Raw genomic sequence first — 21,685 nt, 5'->3', positions numbered from 1 at the left:
GGGGGTGGGGGAGGATGACAACTAGTTGTCCCATAGATGGGGCAGTGGTTGGCGGATGCCAGGGCGTGTCCACATACCGGTGGGCCTGCACACCTCGCCTCTGGGGCCCTCTGCTTTTCCGAGATCCCCTACAGTTAAGCCTGGGACCGTGAGGTCCCAGTTACCGTGTGTGGCCGCGAGGAGGCACTGTAGGAGTCTTGATGGTGGAGAGGCTGTGTACCGGCAAGAGGAGGCTTACGCGCTCGGCTCCTCTTCTCACCCTTTGTAAGGAGGGTTAGCCGGTGGCAGTAGCTGAAAGCAGACAGTAGCAGCATGCAACATGCAAAATGCAACGTGCGCTAACTACAAGCGCCTCTACGCAGTGCTACTGCACTGACGCATCACACACACCCTGTTTTACAAACAACACAGCTACAATATACATTTAGATAGCGTCACACCCTTGTGAGTGTTTTGGACTTATGTTAGCTTTTTCTCTGTGTGTGGTATTTTAGTTCCTGTCCTGTGCCTTTATTTTGTATTGGATGGATGGCACTTCCTTATGTCGTGCACGGTCGTACACACTTGCTGCCTGATTGGCAACTGGCACAGGCCTGCACCCAGGTTGCCTATTTAGTCGGCTCATTGTCAGTTGCACTTCTCTGCTCTGCTATGCTTTGCTAATGCTTATTGCTTTGCCTACTGCTCTGCATTGCTTTCTGTGGTTAGAGCAGTGGTTCTTAACCTTGTTGTGGAGGTACCGAACCCCACCAGTTTCATATGTGCATTCACCGAACCCTCCTTTTTTTTTTCAAATTCAAGACAAAGTTCTATGTGTTTGGTAACACTTTAGTATGGGGAACATATTCTAAGTAACAAAGACATAATTTAGAGTTTTATGGACACTCTGGGAACATATTCTAATTAACAAAGACTTAATTTAGAGTTTTTTTGGACACTCTGGTAACATATTCTAAGTAACAAAGACTTAATTTAAAGTTATTTGGTTAGGGTTCGGGTTAGGGTTATAATAAGCCCATGCCGAATAAAGCATTAATAAGTACTTAATAATGACTAGTTAAGAGCCAATATGTAACTATTTTGCATGTTAATAAGCAACTAATTATTGGTGAATATATTCCCCATACTAAAGTGTTACCATGTTATTTTGACTGGTGCACAAAATGAACCGTGCATGAACATCACCTTGTTCAAACAACAAAACCAACACAGTGCATAAACTCACAACAAATTACACACCTGTAAATCAGTCTGACTTCTGCTGTTGCCGTATCCGTAGTATGCCGATAGGGAAAAGTTTTTATTTACATGATGAGTCGGGTGTGTTTTGACCTCCGCCAAACCTCTGAGCCCGACTCACCAAACCCCTAGGGTTCGATCGAACCCAGGTTAAGAACCACTGGGTTAGATTCTATATACAGTATCTTCCACAAAAAAAGTCTTGTGTCTTGTGCAATTCCGTTTGCACTCGCCTTCTTCTTCTTTTTTTCTAGTCATGTGTTCTCACTCCCTTGTGAATGCATTTTCTTTTGTTGTATTAAAGAATATTATTTTTTACTTACTCCCTGCCTGATGTCTGCTGCATCTTGGGGTCCTGTTTCAAACGCTACTTTCTTGCTCGTTACAGATGGCATTGTCGTTTTAGAAACACGGCAATAAGTATGTCACGATGATTGCTTTCGACGCAATGCTAAATTAGCAATCAATGACGCTAAACCGCGTTAAAACTATTCCAAAAAACATTTAAATAATAAAAGTTTAGCAGAGACAAAGAGTAAAGGTTTTCATGAGGTCAAAGTGGAACTAGCAAACACCTGCAGAGCACAGCGACCACGTTAATGATCAGCTACTGAAGTGACCTGTCACCGCAACCATGTGGCCCCACTAGTCGTTGTGGCCCTAAACAACTGCATAGTGTTAATGCCAGGGGCCCACGCTGCTTCCATTCATCCATTTTCTACCGCTTGTTCCTCTCTGGGTTGCGGTGGAGCTGGAGCCTATCCCTGCTGCTCTCGGGTGGAAGGCCTGTACACCTTGGACAAGTCGCCAACTCATTGCAGGGCCAACACATACTCACATTCACATAGGGCCATTTTTAGTGTCGCCAATCACAATAAGGAAATGCAGTACTGTACTATTACTGCTGTGTTTGCCAATCTTTTAAAAGTTTATGTTGGTGGTCTGCTTTGTTTTACAATAAATGTGTTAATTAGGGTTGGGTTTAACATTACAACATCCACAGTTTGCTACGTTCCTCGTTAAAGTCAGGTTTTGTTTGGTACTGTGCAGGTACAAAATGACAAAACATAACTGCTGAGGTTTCACGTTTTAATCATTTTGAAAATAAAACAAATGAGAAACTTCTGGCATCTAATTATCCACTAAATAATATTGTAAATTAAAAATATAAATAGTATACAGAAAAACTGATGGATGCGTGGTCCACTTTGGTATATTTTGTGCATTAAAGATGTGTAAAGATAGGTTAACGTACTGTGTTATAGCTATATAAGCTTTGCTTTGTAGGTTTCAAATCATATTAGTGTTGTATATAATAATGCATAAAATATACCTAATTAATAATTAATTGATTTATAGTATAATAAGCTTATGTTAATGCTAATAAAATAAAACAAGCTGTTGGCTGAAAATGGCCTACAGTCCGCACTTTAGACATCCCTGGTTTACATCTATTTGGGAAAGTGTAGCGAAACAGACGAAGAGCAACAATAACAGTTTGAATGATTATTTTATTTTCAATATCTTAAAGTCCTTCTATATTTGAAGTGCAGCCTTATTCATTACAATTTGTAGCACTTTTCCCATCCCATCCTAAACAAACAATGGCGGCACACTCCTTTCGTCTTATCCACTTGTATTTATGTGTTTCCACAGTTCACCAAAAAGGCGAGAACCTCCCAAATTGAGGACTGTAATGTCAAAAGACGATGTCCAGGTTTTGGCTTCTCCTTAGCTCTAGGGATAAAAATGGTTCATAAAGTCCACGGTCGGCATTTCATGGTTTTGTTCGTCTCGGTTTTCGGTTTGGTTCAGCATACATTATTCTTTTTAACGCCGCAGAATACCATATATTCCAATAATCTACCATTAACATTTATCAGTTGTGAGCCTTACAAAAATATCTTTAAGCTCTACCTCTTGAATTACTGTCAACAAAAAATTTAACTGTACTATGGTTATAACCACATTATATACCGTCAACATGAAGTGAAGCACAAGCTTTATCAGTACTTTTTTCCTTCATTTAATCCACAACAAAAACAAAACAAATATGAGGATATTCTGGCTCGAGTGCTTTTACCATGCACTGATATTGTCAAACCACTATCACAGCATACAGTAAGGCTGCAAAGTTGGAGTTGTTCTAATGTAGGTTTCGCTGTAGTTGCCAACAATGTCTTTTGTACTTTTGTTAGAGTTATTGCCCTGTCCACGTCACCACTAAGAGGTTGTCTAAAAGCTGTGGGGAGACATAGCTTTGTCTTAGCTTTCTTAGGACAAAGCTGTCATTTAACAAAGTGGAGTGATGTCTCCACGTATGACCTGACATGTTGGATGTGTTACTGACCACGCCCAGAGCGAAGTGACCATTTCTCAACTTGCTGGGACAAAAGGGCGTGGCAAGCACTCAGTCCGCGGTGTTGAAGCAGATGAGCTCTGGCGGGGGAAGCTGGAACGCGTAAAGCGGTTGCCTCGACATTGGAGGTTTGGAGCTCGACCGCTCGCAACCGAAGTCCTGGGTCTTTTCAAGTGACCCAGAGCCGGTCGAGTACACCGCCTTAGAGGGAGTGTGCCAGGCAGTGGCAATCTTTAACATTTGGTTACCTCAGTCAGACCAGATGTTGCATAAAACACTGTTATTGTGAAGGCTGGAAGTGTTTTGCTAGTGGACTATTCACAGCTACGATGTACAGTATTTGAGTGGAATGAGGCTGTGTTGAAAAAAAGTGCCTCTTAAATAATGGATGTGCCAGGCTGTACATTAAGCTTGCACCATGTCAGTGTACATTTTCGCCAGGCACTCAGTTACAGTGTTAGAACAGTGGAACCTTCATTTATGAACTAAATTGGTTGGTGAACAGGGTTTTTAAATCCATCCATCCATCCATCCCTTTCCTACCGCTTTTCCCTTTGGGGTCACGGGGGGCGCTGGTGCCTATCTCAGCTACAATCGGGCGGAAGGCGGGTAGGTACACCCGGGACAAGTCGCCACCTCATCGCAGGGCCAACACAGATAGACAGACAAATTCATATAGTGAAGCAAATTTTCCCATTTAAAAAACTATGTAAACAGGAATAATGGGTTCCAGTCCACACAAATAAATCATATTTTAGTTTGGATTTGTACACTTTAAACACAATATAAAGTGCTATACGGTATTGTATATTGAACAAACATAAGAATATAATAAATTAACTATCTCTGTAATAACATGACAAAAGCTGATGTTCGTATGCGCTGCTCTGCTAACACATGCACACACAGAGAAATCCCTTTGGTGCTCTTACAAACGATCAGAAACTGCACAATTCCTTAACTTTAAAAACCATATTGCTCCAATGATAAAAATGTAAAAGGTAAATTCCATTTACAGTGCATAAAGCTGATTCTGATTAACTTTGGCAAATTCCTCTCGTGAGTTTCTCCTCACAGCGAGAGAAAGGAGCAGACAGAGGTAGAGAAATGATCCGAGGGGCCGGGTAATAGGGACCCGTGTATTTGTGCGTGTTTGAACACTTAAAGGCCTACTGAAATTAGATTTTCTTATTTAAACAGGGATAACAGGTCCATTCTATGTGTCATACTTGATCTTTTTTTTTTTAATTTTTAATTTTTAATTTTAATCTTTTTTTTTTTTTTTCTCCCATTCCCCCCCGTTTACCTGTATCTCATCTTTTTTGTAAGGGGCGCTGGAAGCCTGCAGACCCGTCAGCGATCCTGTTCTGTCTCCCTGTAATGTTTGTCTGATCTTGAATGGGATTGTGCTGAAAATTAAAATTTTCCTGAAGGTACTCTCCTGACGGAATAAATAAAGTACTATCAAATCTAACCTAATTTCGCGATATTGCCATAGTTTTTCTGAAAGGATTTAGTAGAGAACATCCACGATAAAGTTCGCAGCTGGAGAAAACCCCTGCCTCTACCGGGAAGTCGCAGATGATGACGTCACATGTTGATGGCTCCTCACGTATTCACATTGATTTTAATGGGAGCCTCCAACAAAAACAGCTATTCGGACCGAGAAAACGACAATTTCCCCATTAATTTGAGCGAGGATGAAAGATTCGTGTTTGAGGATATTGATAGCGACGGACTAGGAAAAAAAAAAATAAAAACGCGATTGCATTGAGACGGATTCATATGTTTTTAGAGACATTTACTAGGATAATTCTGGGAAATCCCTTATCTTTCTATTGTGTTGCTAGTGTTTTAGTGAGTTTAACAGTACCTGATAGTCGGAAGTGTACGTCCACGGCCGGGTGTTGACGCGCAGTGTCTCAGGGAAGTCGACGGCAGCTGTATGGGCGGCAGAAGCTCAGCTGATATCCGGTAAGAAGCGACTTTTTAACCACAATTTTCTCACCGAAACCTGCTGGTTGACATTCGGTCTGGTTCCATGTCCGCTCTGATCCATAGTAAAGTTTCACCTCCGTGAATTTTAAACAAGGAAATCACCGTGTGTTTGTGTGGCTAAAGCTTCCCAACTTCGTCTTTCTACTTTGACTTCTCCAATATTAATTGAACAAATTGCAAAAGATTCAGCAACACAGATGTCCAAAATACTGTGTATTTATGCCGTTAAAGCCGACGACTTTTAGCTGTGTGTGTGCGCAGGGCTCAAATTCCTAACAGCCCGTGACATCAAGCGTACACGTCATCATTACGCGACATTTTCAAGAAAAAAGTCCCGGGAAATTTAAAATTGCAATTTAGTAAACTAAAAAGGCCGTATTGGCATGTGTTGCAATGTTAATATTTCATCATTGATATATAAACTATCAGACTGCGTGGAGGGTAGTAGTGGGTTTCAGTAGGCCTTTAAGATGTGACGCTGAACAAGAGGTAGTGTTCTCCTCCGCTTAGGCATCTTTTCCTAGAAAAGTCAGTTGTCATGAAATTAAAAGCTTGCTTTGGTAGGAAGGCTGCTTCCTCAATCTATTTCTATACCAGCTGTCCTGCCGGCAGCCATTTTGTACACAGAGACATGGTTTGCACACTGAGGCATATTTGGCTAAATCTATAAGTTTGTAAACCGAAAGGTTCACAAATAGTGAGTTTTGTAAATCAAGGTTCCACTGTATTATAAGTATCAGCTAATATTAGAAGCTGTCAAGTTCAATCATGAAATTACAAAAGACAATGTTTATAATGCTACAATCCCTGAAATTGGTGGTCTCATCCACAAAGACACAAGCAGACGAGATGTGGGGGTTGTCTTGACTGGATTAGCTTTGTAGTTTGTTTGCAGATTTAGCTGTTGTTTCAAGTAGCCAATCGACATGGTTTACTTCAGGAGGGGGCTGATGGGATTTTCGGGGACCAATGAGCCGTCCGCAAAAACATGATTCCTCCAGACAAATGTTCCTTCTCCTTACTATGACAGACTTTCAGTCACATAATGTACATTTCTGTGATAATTCTGCGTTCAACAATAGGTTGTTTTACCGACAAATTCTGTGATACCGTCCACGACTTTAAGGCGTAAATCATAGTGCTCAACGTATGTTCAGAACTACACTTACACGCTCCAATCTAATTAGTAACACGTAGAAAAAAGAAAACCACAGGTGTTTCCAACTGTGTCTGGTCATCTGAGCAGTTCGGATTAGCCATGATTCCTGGTAGCTAAAAGCAAGGCAGTGGGCTGCATTGTTTAATGAGTAGATAACGCCGGACGTGGGGCAGCCTTCCTCTCCCTCAATTTATTGTTTATCAATTGGGACTTATACCAAATCGAACATTTCTGTTAGGTCCTGATTTGAGTTTGGACCCAGGATGCAGTCAACTGCCTTTTTAATGTCTGCCGTGACACTATATGCACAGAAAAAGTTCTTCACAGAGGGCTCAGCCGGAGAGTGACAAAAAGGAAAATCAAAATAAAGGGTACTGGCAAAAATAAAATTACTCTTACAAGTAACAAAAATTAAGAGGAGATCCTGGGCGGAGCCACTGGGATTTATACAAGACTATAGTATTAACAACTAGCTGAATTCTTAGCAGTGAGACTTCTGAGGAAGAGAATGGAAGAGGAAGGACATGCTCCAAAGTAGCAAACAATCCCACGTCTGTCTGTTGCTAGCCTGCACCTTGAATAAGAGGACGCTACAGGTGTGGGTCGTAACTCCGCCAATCTTTAGCATCTAAGGTAATGGAATGCCAAATTAGAAACAGCAAAAAAGGACACCAGGGAATCAAGTGGCACGCAAAGTGCAACATTTTCGCCAGGGAATCAAGTGGCACGCAAAGTGCAACATTTTCGCACTGAAAAATTCTGATATGACGTTGATGTATGTATGGTTACACCCTTAGCGTTAATTTGTAATGGTAGTCTGTTGTTGCTTTTACTAGTGCTCGCACCACATTACTTGTGTAAGATGCTTAAGCTGTAAAAACCTGTGATAAAGCCATGAAGATGTTTTTTCTGGACAACATGTCTTACTCTATCTGAATTCTACGGTAGGTCCATGACAGACAGGTCAGTCTGTTTCTAAATGGGCTGGAGGAAGACGGCACAGCTTCCGAGACACAATCCCTGACCAACAGACTGCGTGATAGCAATGAAGACAGTCGCATAAGTGTGGGCCTCGGCTCCAAAGGTAAGAATGGTTGTTTTACACACAGACTGTGACAATTGTACAACCAGCTCTCAGCATCAAATAATCAGAACCTAACCGATTTAAACATTAATTATTTTGTTTCCCTTCTGTTACGCTCGATACTTTCAGTCTAGATATGGGTTATCAATCCTTACAATGCGCAGAAACAGCCAAAGTGCCCAAAAATTCCATCCCTAGAATAGGCCATTCAATTTTGTTTCCTCTGCAGATAGAAAAAAATCACACTTCTTAGTGTATCTTGTCTGTGTTTCTTAATATTGTGTCAATGATTAAACCACCTTTTTGCCCACTCCTCATTCAACAACACATTTGTGATTGATTGGTGGTGCCTCGGAGCCATCTCAATCAATAGCAGAGAAATTGAGAGAAAAATGATATCCGTTCATCTTCAGAGTGAGAAACGGGTGTTTTTCTTCTCGTTTATCAGGCATTGATCCCTGGTTCACTTCAGGTAGCATCTGATAAGCTGAAGATCACATCAGAGCTTGTGATCAATACAAGTGATTGGCTGCGTGTGCGTGCGTGTGTGTTTGTGCGTGGCGAGGTGATCGTCAAACCCTTAGGGGCTGTGTCTAGAATTCTGATCAGTGAATTGATTGTGCAAATGCTGATCAGGTGTATTGATTAACAACCATGTTTTCTTGTTGGTGGGAGAAATCTTCATCTGATGAGTAAAATGAAAGGAACTTAACTTTATTAGGGTGTTATAAATAACTTTTGTCCCAAAAGTTTTAGTTATGGCCTCTCGTTCTACTTCTATTTATCTCAAATTTATCAAACACAACTTGATGTCAGTAAAGGTAAGCACATGTGTCAAAATGATCAACTACTACTTAAATGTAATAGAGGCATAATCAAATTACACAAAAATGCACGCATCGGCTGTCAACGGTTCCAGCAATATAAAAAAACAAAGAAGCCACTTAGCGATGCAACGGATGAGTGAAACAGAGTTTGGAAGACGGAGACCTACGCACAGAAGGGAGAATTAAGGCTTATACCTTGCATCATCCCAGTAACAATAGAGACAGTACTTTACAGAGGAAGCCATAATCCCATTTCCACGCGCTAAAGAAATCCTTAGCCAAAGCTTCAGGCTGCACAACCACACACTGTTCGAACACACTTAGATCCCATAACACTCTCGCACTCTCATTCAGTTTTAGACTCACAAAAACCACCTTAACACACACACACGCTCGTCGTCGCACAATGTACTCGAGCCAAACGCAGCAAAGCCTTCCTCAAATGCAAATGTGAGCACACAGGGGCATGCACATGCATATGTTCATATTGGGAGTTTGCTGGAGCACACACACAGTAAAGCTGCTAAACACACACACTCTTAGACAAAGCTAGACATGGCAAGGGTTCTGTCAATGCTTAGAGACGTTATCCCTTTTCTAAGAGTTGTTCTCAAACTAGACAGAACTTTGTTGGACACTAAACACTCTCTGGACCAACATCATTGCCTTTTGTGTTTAAGTTTTTCATGTTCCATCAAGCATCGTCAAATTTGGACGCTTGTGTGTGGAGATGTGTTCACTTATCAGTTTGATGTCGTTTTTTGTGCACAGTCCAGTAATACCCTAACTCATCCTTTTTTCCTAGCATCAGTCGGCACGCTTCATGAAAGTTCCGAATATGTGCTTAATTCCTGCCTGCTTTTTACAGTATAAGATTTTTTTGTTTAGAGTTAAGTGTTAATCTCAGCTTTACGAAACTTCTGATATTCAAAATCATGATTTTCTCAAAGCGTAAAGATAAAACTCTCCCTAATGTAACATTGTTATTCAGTTATTCATATATCAATCAGGGGTCACACTGACCTTAGAAAACACATTTTTGTAATTGCTGTTTCTAATTGTTTCAGTGCTGTACACATAGAATGGGGGCTAACGTCGAACCACTAATCAAAGCTTTAACAGAGGCAGAATGCCACGTGTGTTTAAGCAAATCACAAAATAAAAATAAAAAATTGAGTGTGAAGTTTATCCGAGACTTGGTTTTCTCTCCCTTTTTGTGTTAAAAATAATAACTTCTGAAGTAGCAAGTATTGTGTACGTCATACCAAATGCTAGCATGAATGTCATGATATATTGTCACATACACTGTATCGCCAAAAGTATTTCTCCAACCATCCAAATGATTAGAATCAGGTATCCTGATCACTTGGCCCGGCCACAGGTGTATAAAATCAAGTACTTAGGCATGGAGACTGTTTCTACAAACATTTGTGAAAGAATGGACCGCTCTCAGGAGCTCAGTGATTTCCAGCGTGGAACTGTCAGAGGATGCCACCTTTGTAACAAATCCAGTCGTGAAATTCACTCGCTCCTAAATATTCCAAAGTCAACTGTCTGCTTTATTGTAAGAAAATGGAAGCGTTTGGGAACAACAACAACTCAGCCACGTAAACTGACAGAGAGGGGTCAGCGGATGCTGAAGCGCATAGTGTAAAGAGGTTGCCCTCTTTCTGCACAGTCAGTTGCTACAGAGCTCCAAACTTCATGTGGCCCTCCAATTAGCCCACATACAGTATGCAGAGAGCTTCACGGACTGGGTTTTCATGGCTGAGCAGCTGCAGCTAAGCAATACATAACCAAGTCCAATGCAAAGCGTCCGATGCAGTGGTGTTAAGAACGTCGCCACTGGACTCTAGAGCAGTGGAAAAGCCTTTTCTAGAGTGATGAAATACATTTTTACATCTGGCAATCTGATGGACGAGTCTGGGTTTGGAGTTTGCCAAGATAACGGAACATTGCATTGTGCCCAGTATGACATTTGATGGAGGAGGAATTATGGTGTGGGGTTCTTTTTCAGGAGTTGGGCTTGGCCCCTTAGTTCCAGTGAAAGGAAATTTGAATGCTCCAGGATACCAAAACATTCTGGACAATTCCATGCTCCCAACCTTGTGGGAACAGTTTGGAGTGGGTTCCTTGGTCTTCCAACATGACTGTGCACCAGTGAACAAAGTAAGGTCCATAAAGATATGGATGACATGGAGTCTGGTGTGGATCAGCTTGACAGACCTGCACAGAGTCCTGACCTGAACGCAATAGAACACCTTGGGGCTGAATTAGAAGAGAGACTGAGAGCCAGGCCTTCTCGACCAGGTGTGACCTCACCAATGCGCTTTTGGAAGAATGGTCAAAAATTTCTATAAACACACTGCAACCTCCTGGACAGCGTTCCCAGAAGAGTTGAAGCTGTAATAGCTGCAAAATGTGGGCCGATTTCATATTGAACCCTATGGGTTAGGAATGAGATGGCACTACAAGTTAATATGTCAGTCAAAGCAGGTGGCCAAATACTTTTGGCAATATAGTATATATATGATAATATAATATATCAGTCTCTACAGGTATATAGCACAGAACTACCTAATGTCGAGATTCAGTGCCTTTGAGTAAACGCACAGACGGTTACAGAAACGTCCTGCTTCACCGGTTTCTGTAAAAAGCACAGATTTTGCGGAATGTCAGCATGAAAGATGCTTTGGGTTAGATTACATCTCTTAGTTTTTTTTACTAAGACAGTTTGGGGGACATTTTTACTAAGACAATTTGGCGGAGGTTCTTTTCTTTTATAGCAGTAGTTCTTAGCCTTGTTGCAGGTACCGAACACCACCAGTTTCATATGCGCCTTCGCCAAACCTTTTTTAGTTATTTTTTTTTTTTTTTTTCTAATTTAAGACAAAGTTATGTTTTTCTACTGGTGCACAAAATGAACCAAGCATGAACATCACCTTGTTCAAAGAACAACACAAACTCAGTGCATGAACTCACAACAAATTACACACCTGCAAATCAGAAGGAAAATTGTTTGGGGGTATCCGTAATACGCTGATAGGGAGAAGTTTTTATTTACATGTTGAGTTGGGTGCATCTTGACCTCAGCGGCGGAGGCTCCGCCGAACCTCTGAGGCCGACTCACCGAACCTCTAGGGTTCGATCGAACCCAGGTTAAGAACCACTGTTTTATTGCATGACAAGTCAAGAACTATACAAACCAGTGTTTCCAACAGATTGCCAATAAACTTATGGCAGTAGGTGTGTGGCTAAAGGTGTGATGGGAGTGTGGCCGGGTTGGTGTCAATATGACGTCATCACATAATGTGCTTTTCTATAAAAAGGCTAAAAAGAAGTTGTACGTATGATTTAAACAAATCTGTGTTAACATATATTTTTCATATTATATTATATTGCTCTATTTTTTCAATTGATGCTGCTTATTTTCTTACTGAAATGTTGCACAGGTTGCACTTTGTACACCCCGGGTTTATTGATATATATTATTTTGCGCTCCCTGAAGGTTGGAATTTAGTTTGCTGAATATGTAAACAGCTTTTTAAATTGGAGATAAAAAAACAACTTGAAATAGATTGATAGTCTCCACAATAGAGCTACTGTAAAACTAACCGCACAAAAAAGTACTTTAAAATACATATGAAGTGCACATACCTGTCAGAATCATGTTAAATCAACAATACAGTTTATGAACTAAAAAAAAAAGCCATACAATTATACAGGATAAAGGTTGACTCTATTGCTGCTAGCTTAATGCTAACGTACAATGGACCAGGTCATTGTCAGGCCAAACAAAAATTAGCAGAGTGAACTTGTAAAAATGTTTATCAAATGAGATTTTAATGGAACAAAATTGATTAAAAATCCCAAGTGTTTTTATACTTACAGACATACAGTATATAGTCACCAAACTCTGTGGAAACGAATACTGCCCGCTAACTTTGTACTTCTCAATGAGTCTCCTGCAACACACACGCCACTCAACTGCTGACCAACTACGAAAGCCAGTTGCTCAAACCTCAGACTCTTAATTATAAAACATATACATGGGAAACACTGCAAACCTACTTTGCATATTATTTAGTGTCACCAATTACACACTTTGTCAGCTTTGGATCATAAGCCTAACCAATATGAGCAGGTGTAAGCAGATATCACTTACCGTAGTCGTTATCAATAAGAAGATAATCTACTAAATACTTTGAAATCCTCTCACTATATACTTTCAGTACGAACCCATTACCACTTTTTCCTTTCTCTCCAGGGTCCAATCAGTTCATGGGGTGGATGCAGGACTTTAGATTTTATCCTGCTACTTTGACCAACAGGTGAGGTGGTTTTCTGAATGACTCTGAGTAGGAAGCTTAGGAAGGAAAATTACCTATTCTATGGATAGGATGGTGACAGACAGAGTAGTTTGGAGTGATAAACAGTGGAAGGAAAGAAAGGAAAGTCTAATCCTTGTATCTTAAAATCCATAGTGCTTCCAGAGGATTTTCCTTAGAAATTCAATACAAGGCAATTAGTGTTTCTTTTGGATAGGATGTCATGAAGACAGTAAACCTTTCCTTGCTTAAGATTGAGTAGAGATAAATTATACATCACTGGCAAAGTCCCATTAACAAGTGCTAAAAGAGTTTATCTAAGATAAAAGAACATTTGTGGTAATTACAATGAACATAATGCTGCACTAGCGTGTTTGGTTAAACTGCAATTTTGGTAGAAAATAAGTGTCATTTCATTTAGCTTTTCTCTTAGTTCATTCATTGTCACTTTGTAAAAAAAAAAATCACATTTCACTTTGCTTGCCTTTTAGCTATATATATATTTTTATTTTCTTCTACAGGGAAATCGTCGAGATTTATTCCGGTGCCCTGCCACAGCTGCATTCCCAGTCTGAGTGTCGCTGCCCTCCCACTCACCCCAGGGTGCACCCTTTAGTAGAACGGTACAGTGCTACTTTGGTCAATTAAAAGAGTGAGCTTTTATAACTGAACATTTAGTATCGTAAACAATTTCATATTCATAAGTTCCAGTCTGTTTTAAATTGGCTAGTTTCATTTTACATACTGTAAATGATAATGCTATTTTTTTTTTTTTACTGTCACTATAAACAGTTACTGTATCCCCAATGCTGTTGAGGACACCACCAATGATCGAGTCCTAAGGCTAAATCTAAATGCTCATCCACTCACTTACATCAATGATCAGGACATGGGGACCGCATGGCGCTCTAAGATCTTGACCACTCAGGAGTTGGACGAGGGGCTAACTATTACTGTTGATTTGGCAAATGGGCAATATCAGGTAAGAGGTCATAAGTATAATGTGGTAGGAGTAAATCAACTTTTCTTCTTTCCGCTCCCTTTCGGATATGTTGAACTGAACTGTAAACAAGATATGTATATTCTGGGGCTGTTTCTAACCTGCACATAGATACATTGTTCAAGTCAAAAAATATACAGTAAGACCACCACGGGTAGCTAACGCTACCATTAATGTTTTAACAGAACATTTGTTTTTTTTAAATGTGTATATTTTTCACAATTACCAATCATGTTAAATAAAAAATTCACTCACTGCTGTCTCGTATACAAGTATCCTCACATGACAAGTATCCTCACAGGGTGTGTGCACATACACAAAAGCAGTCCCAGAGAAGCAATTAAGAATTTGCAGTCATGTTGTTGTTATGATAGGTTGTACATTCAATAATAGCTAACACTAGTAGCTAGGGGGCGTAAATTAGGCATTAAAGCCAAAAGAAGATTGATGTAATGCTTTACATTTTGGAAAGTTAGCGCCCTCTAAGCACCCGTGTAAAGTTTGCAAACAGCCCCTTAAGAAAAACAATACACCTTTAATCCAAAATATTATAAATCACTGGACCCACAATGCAATATATTTGTCACACATCCAATTGTTCTGTACTATTATTTGCTGTATGTTATCAGCAACAGCCTTCTTATAGTTGTTTACTCCTTTTTATAGGTGTTTTATGTCATAATTCAGTTTGGTGGACACTTGCCGGAGTCACTTCTCATCCAAAGGCAAAGACTCCCACGTCGACAGAACACTACTTATCGAGACGAACACTGGTTGGACTGGCAGTATTTGGCCAAAGCCTGCAGTGTGTTTGAGATGCAGAACAACGGGCCTTTGCTAACACCTGACTCAGTCAACTGCCTCCAACTGCCCAGGTTGGACCCAACACTTGTTTTTACTAATAAATATGAGTATCATATGCAGTGTTTTTACAACATGAGTTTGTTTCAACAATCTGCTCTGCTGTATGTGCATTTACCACTGGCTCTTAAATGAGGTACCTAGCAAAACTAATAGTTGCTATAGGTGTTACTTTCAGAATTGACAGGTTGCAAATTTTAAAACACTCCTACATCAATGCACAGTTAGCATTCAGAAACACACCCTATTCTGGCTTTCTAATTGACAATATTTAAACATTTACCACCCACAGTCCCCTTTGCACTTTACTCTTGGTCATAGAGCCACCTTTGGTTCAGAACAGAACTTGGAACACTGTCTAACACATTCACAGACACACAGTACCTCAGAGTACATTTTGGCAAGGCTGCAGCCATCAAGGCCAGTGTTGGCACAAGCTAGTCCGGGTAAGGTTACCTACCTGCGTGAGATCAGAGATTATGTAGTCATTGCTCATTTTTCGCCTGACTGACGGATGATATCACACACAACTGTGCCTGGCAGACTTGCATGCATCAAATAATTTGGCATGGGAGCAGTTGAACGTCACACTGGCAACAAAAAAAAAACACTTTCTAATCTTTGGCAGTTGATATTTATATCAATAAGAAATAGATTTTGTTTGATCATTGAAGATTTAAGTTTCTTATCTAGCAAGATGTATTTAATCTTAGGAGACTTTTTGCTCTGTGGGTTCACTAGAGTGTTTGTTTCAAGTGTTTTCTGATCCCTGATCTGCTCCAGGGATATTTATTTTGCGTTCATATAAAAATACAATATTTTACGAAGCCATACAGATGAACTGTTCTCCTAAAGCATGGTGTTTTGTTATTAAACTACTATTCACAAAATGGCTACAGTATGTCAGTTTCTTTGTTTGTTTATATTTTAGCACCGTGCCCTATACTGGAGGTAACGTCTCAGTGAACCTACTGAACCCAGAGCCAAACCTGAGGCCAGGCTACAATGATTTCTACAACACCCCCGCTCTCCAGAGGATGGTACATGCCACCCAGGTTAGAATACATATCAAAGGACAATACCACACCAGAGCAGCCGGGGTGGACCAGCGACACAGACACTATGCCATCAAAGAAATCACCATCAGTGGCAGGTGCGACCATTAATGTTCAAAACACAAGATGATCACGCTAAAGACTTGAAGTTGTGTGCGTTTTTTAAATGAAAATGCTGAAAACATTTGGTGCATTAATCAATAAGAATCCTTATTCTAACCAGTAACCCAATACCTTTGTCATCATGTTCACTAATAGATTTTAGAAACTACTACTCAGTGCAGACTTTATTAGCTTTTCTCAGAGTAACTTCTAACACATTTCTTTATTACTGTATTTTTATGACTAGTAATTATGGGATTATACAAGAAGCAATTCCTTTTTACCCTCCTTCTCTTCCCTCAGAACTGTTTTAATCAGGAATGTGTTACGTTTTAGTAAGCCAAGCAAGATTTAGTACTGTCAAAATTTAACCTTTACATTCCCTCGCACGTCATCCCTTTTTCAGCTATCCTTGCATGACAATGTTCACTTTGTCTGTTCGTGTGTATCACAGAGCACAACTGTATACTTTCATTAGAGTTTGGGTGACCAGAGAACACAACATGAGGAAGTTGAGACATTTTATATTCATATCTGGTGAAAGGTGATGAATGAATGTTAGTGAGAGATGTAAAAGTTAGTTGGAATCTTAATGAGTTAGTGAAATAAGTGAAGTGAATTATATTTATATAGCACTTTTCTCTACTGACTCAAAGCGCTTTACATAATGAAACCCAATATCTAAGTTACATTTAAACCAGTGTGGGTGGCACTGGGAGCAGGTGGGTAAAGTGTCTTGCCCAAGGACACAACGGCAGTGACTACGATGGCGGAAGTGGGAATCGAACCTGCAACCCCCAAGTTGCTGGCACGGCCACTCTACCAACCGAGCTGTACCGCCCAACATTACATTCTGTTAACAACACAATGACATCAACAAGGCAGTGAATCGACTACATCAAAACAATAAAAACTTTGAGAAAACGCTTGTTAATTATGAATGGGAAAAGCCCTCAGAGCATCAGATTTCATTAATCTTGCCACGAGAGAACAGGAAGAAATATCACAATAGAGGACAGGAGGTGAAGGAATGCACAAAGGAAAGAATAAAATAAAGAAAATCATCAGAATGTCTGAATGAATAATTAAATGACTTGTGTGCATATAAGCGATAGAGGACTGTCTGCTACATGTTATGTTGCTCCGATGATTTTCATCATGGCATTTATAAATGTTAAATGGCAGCTTCTTAATGGTCCTATCAATTTATGAGCAAGGGAAGCTAAGTGTCACAGCATCGACTTTGAGTTATTTTTTTATTCATAATTTTTTATTGTTAAACTTGTGTAACCCTGATAACTTTTTTGTTGATCAATGTTTTTCAAAGATGGAGAATATCTCCTTCATACTTTTTCTACTTTCTGCAACATCACCAGGTGTGAGTGTCACGGCCATGCAAACCACTGTGACACCACCCTCACTCCCTATCGCTGCCTGTGTCTGCCTGAAAGCCACTCTGTGGGAAACAATGTAAGTAACAAAACATGCAGTACAACACCAACATCAATTTACTTGTCTCATTAGTTCTTGGAATGATCTGTGGATAGTTTACCCCAAACAAACACAATATGATTAAAGCATGACTGTACTGGTAGTCTTTTTTTCTCCACAGTTACAAATTTCAGGAATAGCCATATTAAGCAAACAAAAAATGTCGACTGCAGAGTTTAATGATTCTCAGGAAGATATACATAACACCTAGTATTTAATATGTATTTGATGTATGATAAAAACTTTTGTGATATGTGATAAATTCAAATGTTAGGAAGTGTTTTTTTAAAAGAGACACATTTGTATCGGCTCTCCAAAAGGTTAATTTGGGCCCCTGAATCACTCATTGTTCTGAGAGTTTGAAGTTAGTTGTATTGTCCTTTAGCAGCCTTTATGGTGATTTATTGATAGAAACACTTTGTGCCTGGTCTACAGGTTTGCGTGTACAAAAACATGTGCAAACTTGATAGAACACACAAAGCTGATCTACTGTAAACTCGTGTGCACAGTATTGCATCTCAAAATGAGGAGCACAATCCATTTAGCTTGTCTGTCTTTCCGAATAAGAAGAATATATGCTGAACATCAGAACGCCAACAATACAGGGAGGGAAAAATGCTAATTTAAGTATCCAGCACACGCAGTGTGATTTATCACAGCTAAAACTGTTCTGCGGCCACTATTTTATGTCCTTATTTAGCATGTCTGGAATCTGCTTGCAAACTGAAACAGTTATACACATTGCTGTGAGAAAGGAGATGATTGCACTGTTTAGACAACTGGAGAGAGAAGCTTTTGTCCCTCATGTACTTGTCAACATATCTGGACTGTAGAAATGTATAGACTTATTGTCTATTCAGCGATACTGATTTATTATTTTATATTTGCTAGATAACTTAAGGGGCTGATAAACCCATTCAATTGATTGTTTGTGTCAGCTGCCGTTTTTTATCTATGGTGTGAACATTTTTAATTTACGAAATATATTAATATAATATATTTCCTATAAAGAAGAACTTATTGCAATTTGCTTTTTCTCTTGTTTGGATCATACCAGATGCATGAGTGCGCTGATTTGTTGTGATGGTCCACATCCTACAAATGGTTTGTGTTGTCTTGATTGCGATTATATATTGCAGAAATAGTGTTTACATATAATAGATGTGTGCTGTTTGTTCATAGTTGCAAAACCCCACAAACTGGAGGGCATGAAGTCATGAATGTGGAGGGAAGTAAGTGTTTCTATGGGCGCATAATGCTGGTGATACATGCAAAATCCTCATTCAAATAGAGTAGTCTGCACCACTTTTGCACCTGTTATCAATTGCACACACAGTGTTAGAAGATCACACACACAACATGCCAAATAACACTACCAGCAATTTTGTAGTTTGCACTCAATGTTTAGCATGTGTTACTTGGATCTTAGATTAGGCCCCTAAATGTTTCGTTTGCTACATCTTCGCTCGATTTGTTCTATGTTAATAGTGTCCCCCCTAATCCCCAATAAATTGTCTTTCTGGTCAGCGTTGAAAAGTTCTTTAAGGCTGCTTCTTTCACATCAACGTTTGCAATGCCAACCTGAATTATTCACCACTTATGTATCATTCATACACTTTTGTTTGTGTATTTTAGCTACCTGACTTTATGGATACAGACATACAGCTGTCAACAAGCATCACTTATGTTACTACTTTAGTCTCAAACCCTGCTGCATGAGTCCCATTCTGTGGAACAGAAGTTTCATTTGTCATGTAAAAGCACACACTTAATAGGACGTTGTCAATTACAGTTTGTCATCCTGGCTAATATGCATGAAAGATCTGTGCTTCTGTTTCTTTTTTCCACCATTGTTATCTCACTTCTACCACTCTGCATTTGGCCCCTCTTGTCTATATTATTTTCCTTTTGTCGACTGTTCTCCATCTCATGCTCTCTCTCTCTTGGGTCTCAGTTGAAATAATGTCTTAAATCGACTAGAACAATGACATTCCCACAGCATGCATCTCTAATCAGATGTCTCTCTCTCTGTTTGTCTTTTGCTCCATTTCACTGCACTCTTTTCTTTGCCAGCCCTCCTCTCTCCTCACTGCCTGGCTTTGTATTCCATTCATTGGTTTGTGTGGAAACTTTCTTTTCATCCACTATTCTGCCGTCTCAAGTAATGACTGTTTTTTTTTTTTAAAGAAATTCCCCTTACTGATGGTTATAAAAGACTTATTGAATAAAATATAATAAAAAAAATTTCACAAAGATAGGTTGATTGGCAACACTAAATTGGCCCTAGTGTGTGAATGTTGTCTGTCTATATGTGTTGGCCCTGCAATGAGGTTGCGACTTGTCCAGGGTGTACACCGCCTTCCGCCCGAATGCAGGTGAGATAGGCAGCAGTGACCCCCCGTGACCCTGAACGGGACAAGCGGTAGGAAATGGATGGATGGATGTTTTAACAATGGAATTAATTGCATTGCTTAAAAAACACAAAAAATTGTCAAACAACCTTGGGCACTAATGCAGCTAAAAAAAACTTTAGTAAGTACTAAATCAGTATTAAAGGGGAAATAATTTTTGTGGCTATCAATGCAGCTAATGGGAGCAATCATTTGTGCCTCTAAATCACTTTAAAATGCATTAAAAAAATTGTTAGTAACACTTAATGTTTAGGGTCCGCAGGACCATGGCTTGCCATGGGCCAAGGACCCTATTGAAACTGCTGTGTTTTATTAATATTCCGCACCTACGCACTGTAATTTGACCCCCTTAACATGCTTCAAAACTCACCAAATTTGACACACACGTCGGTATAGCAAACCTTCCCAACATATTAAGCAACCAATCCCCCAAAATGAAAATTGCGCTCTAGCGCCCCCTAGGAAAAAATTAAAGACAAAACTGCATGTAACTTCTGTTAGGAATGTCATAGCAACATGAAACAAAAACTCCTATGTAGGTCTGACTTAGACCCAATTTTCATACACTCACTTCTTTCAGCAAAAATCTACAGGAAGTTGCCAAAAACCCCTTCAAAATAAATGTTTCGCAAAAAATGCCATTTTTGCCTTTTTGCGCTGTAATTTGACCCCTTTAAAATGCTTCAAAAGTCACCAAACTTGGCGCACACATAAGGACTGGCGAATATTACGATCTAATGAAAAAACCAAACCCCAAAACTAAAAATTGCGCTCTAGCGCTATTTTTGAATAAAACACTGAAAAAACTGCTCCTAGGAAGAACACACAGACAAAATTGCTTGTAACTTCCGGTAAGAATGTCGGAGAGACATGAAACAAAAACCTCTATGTAGGTCTCGCTTAGACCTACATTTCATAGTTTGACAACCCCCAACAAAAATCAACAGGAAGTTTGAAATCCCCCCTTCAAAACAAAAGTTTTTTAAAAAACGGTCACCTTTCTTCAAACATTATCTCCTCTGAATGCGTTTGTGGTTTTGGCGTCAAACTCGCACAGGAGAGAGATTGCACCCTTCAGATTAAAAGTATAGAACAGAGTTTTGATAAGTTCTCAGGTTTTGATTTTACGCGCCTTCAAAGAACCCCTGTGCAAAGTCTCCTAAAAAAATGTCATTTTTGCCTCTTTGAGCTGTTATTTGACCCCCTTAAAATGCTTCTAAACTCACCAAACTTGACACACACATCAGGTCTGGCAAAAATTGCGATCTGATGAAAAAACCTAACCTCAAAACTCAAAATTGCGCTCTACCGCCCCCCTAGGAATACAACACGGACAAACTGCTCCTCGGAAGAAAACAAAACTGCTTGTAACTTCCGGTAGGAAAGTCAGAGAGACATGAAACAAAAAACACTATGTAGGTCTCACTTAGACCTACATTTTAATAATTAACATACTTTAGCAAAAATCAACAGGAAGTTTGATATTTTCACTTCAATACAACAACTGCATTACTTTCACAATGCATTAGATTCTCGAAATAGTGGCTCCAAGGCGTCTTCTAACGCTTATCCGGCCGTGGGTCTCGGGGGCAGCAGCTAAAGGCGGACCCGACCAACGCTGCTTTCAGCTTTAATTCATTTTGTAACCTGTCTAATGACCAAGCTGCAGCGACACTGTTATTGTAAGGGTGAATACTGAGGAACTATTTTTCAAGTGGAGTAACACATTGTAATGCACAATACAATGGGATAAGACACCAATCTGTACTGA

General features: G+C 39.8%; 1 protein-coding gene across 5 annotated transcripts in view; it reads left to right on the top strand.

Moving 5' to 3' along the window:
• Window positions 1-21,685, top strand: part of ush2a (Usher syndrome 2A (autosomal recessive, mild)) — a 400,820-nt gene that overhangs the window by 75,438 nt on the left and 303,697 nt on the right. For all 5 annotated transcript variants that reach the window (XM_061879051.1, XM_061879076.1, XM_061879060.1 and 2 more), the window contains exons 6-12: window positions 7,704-7,839; window positions 12,934-12,997; window positions 13,516-13,617; window positions 13,787-13,976; window positions 14,661-14,869; window positions 15,787-16,008; window positions 17,389-17,482. In XM_061879051.1, coding sequence (XP_061735035.1) covers window positions 7,704-7,839; window positions 12,934-12,997; window positions 13,516-13,617; window positions 13,787-13,976; window positions 14,661-14,869; window positions 15,787-16,008; window positions 17,389-17,482 — 1,017 coding nt within the window. The remainder of the gene's footprint in view (window positions 1-7,703; window positions 7,840-12,933; window positions 12,998-13,515; window positions 13,618-13,786; window positions 13,977-14,660; window positions 14,870-15,786; window positions 16,009-17,388; window positions 17,483-21,685) is intronic.

This window comes from Nerophis ophidion, linkage group LG02 (assembly GCF_033978795.1).
Source record: "Nerophis ophidion isolate RoL-2023_Sa linkage group LG02, RoL_Noph_v1.0, whole genome shotgun sequence".
Taxonomy (NCBI): domain Eukaryota; kingdom Metazoa; phylum Chordata; class Actinopteri; order Syngnathiformes; family Syngnathidae; genus Nerophis; species Nerophis ophidion.
Note: the sequence above shows the minus strand (reverse complement) of the source record. Positions and strands in the feature narration are given on the sequence as shown.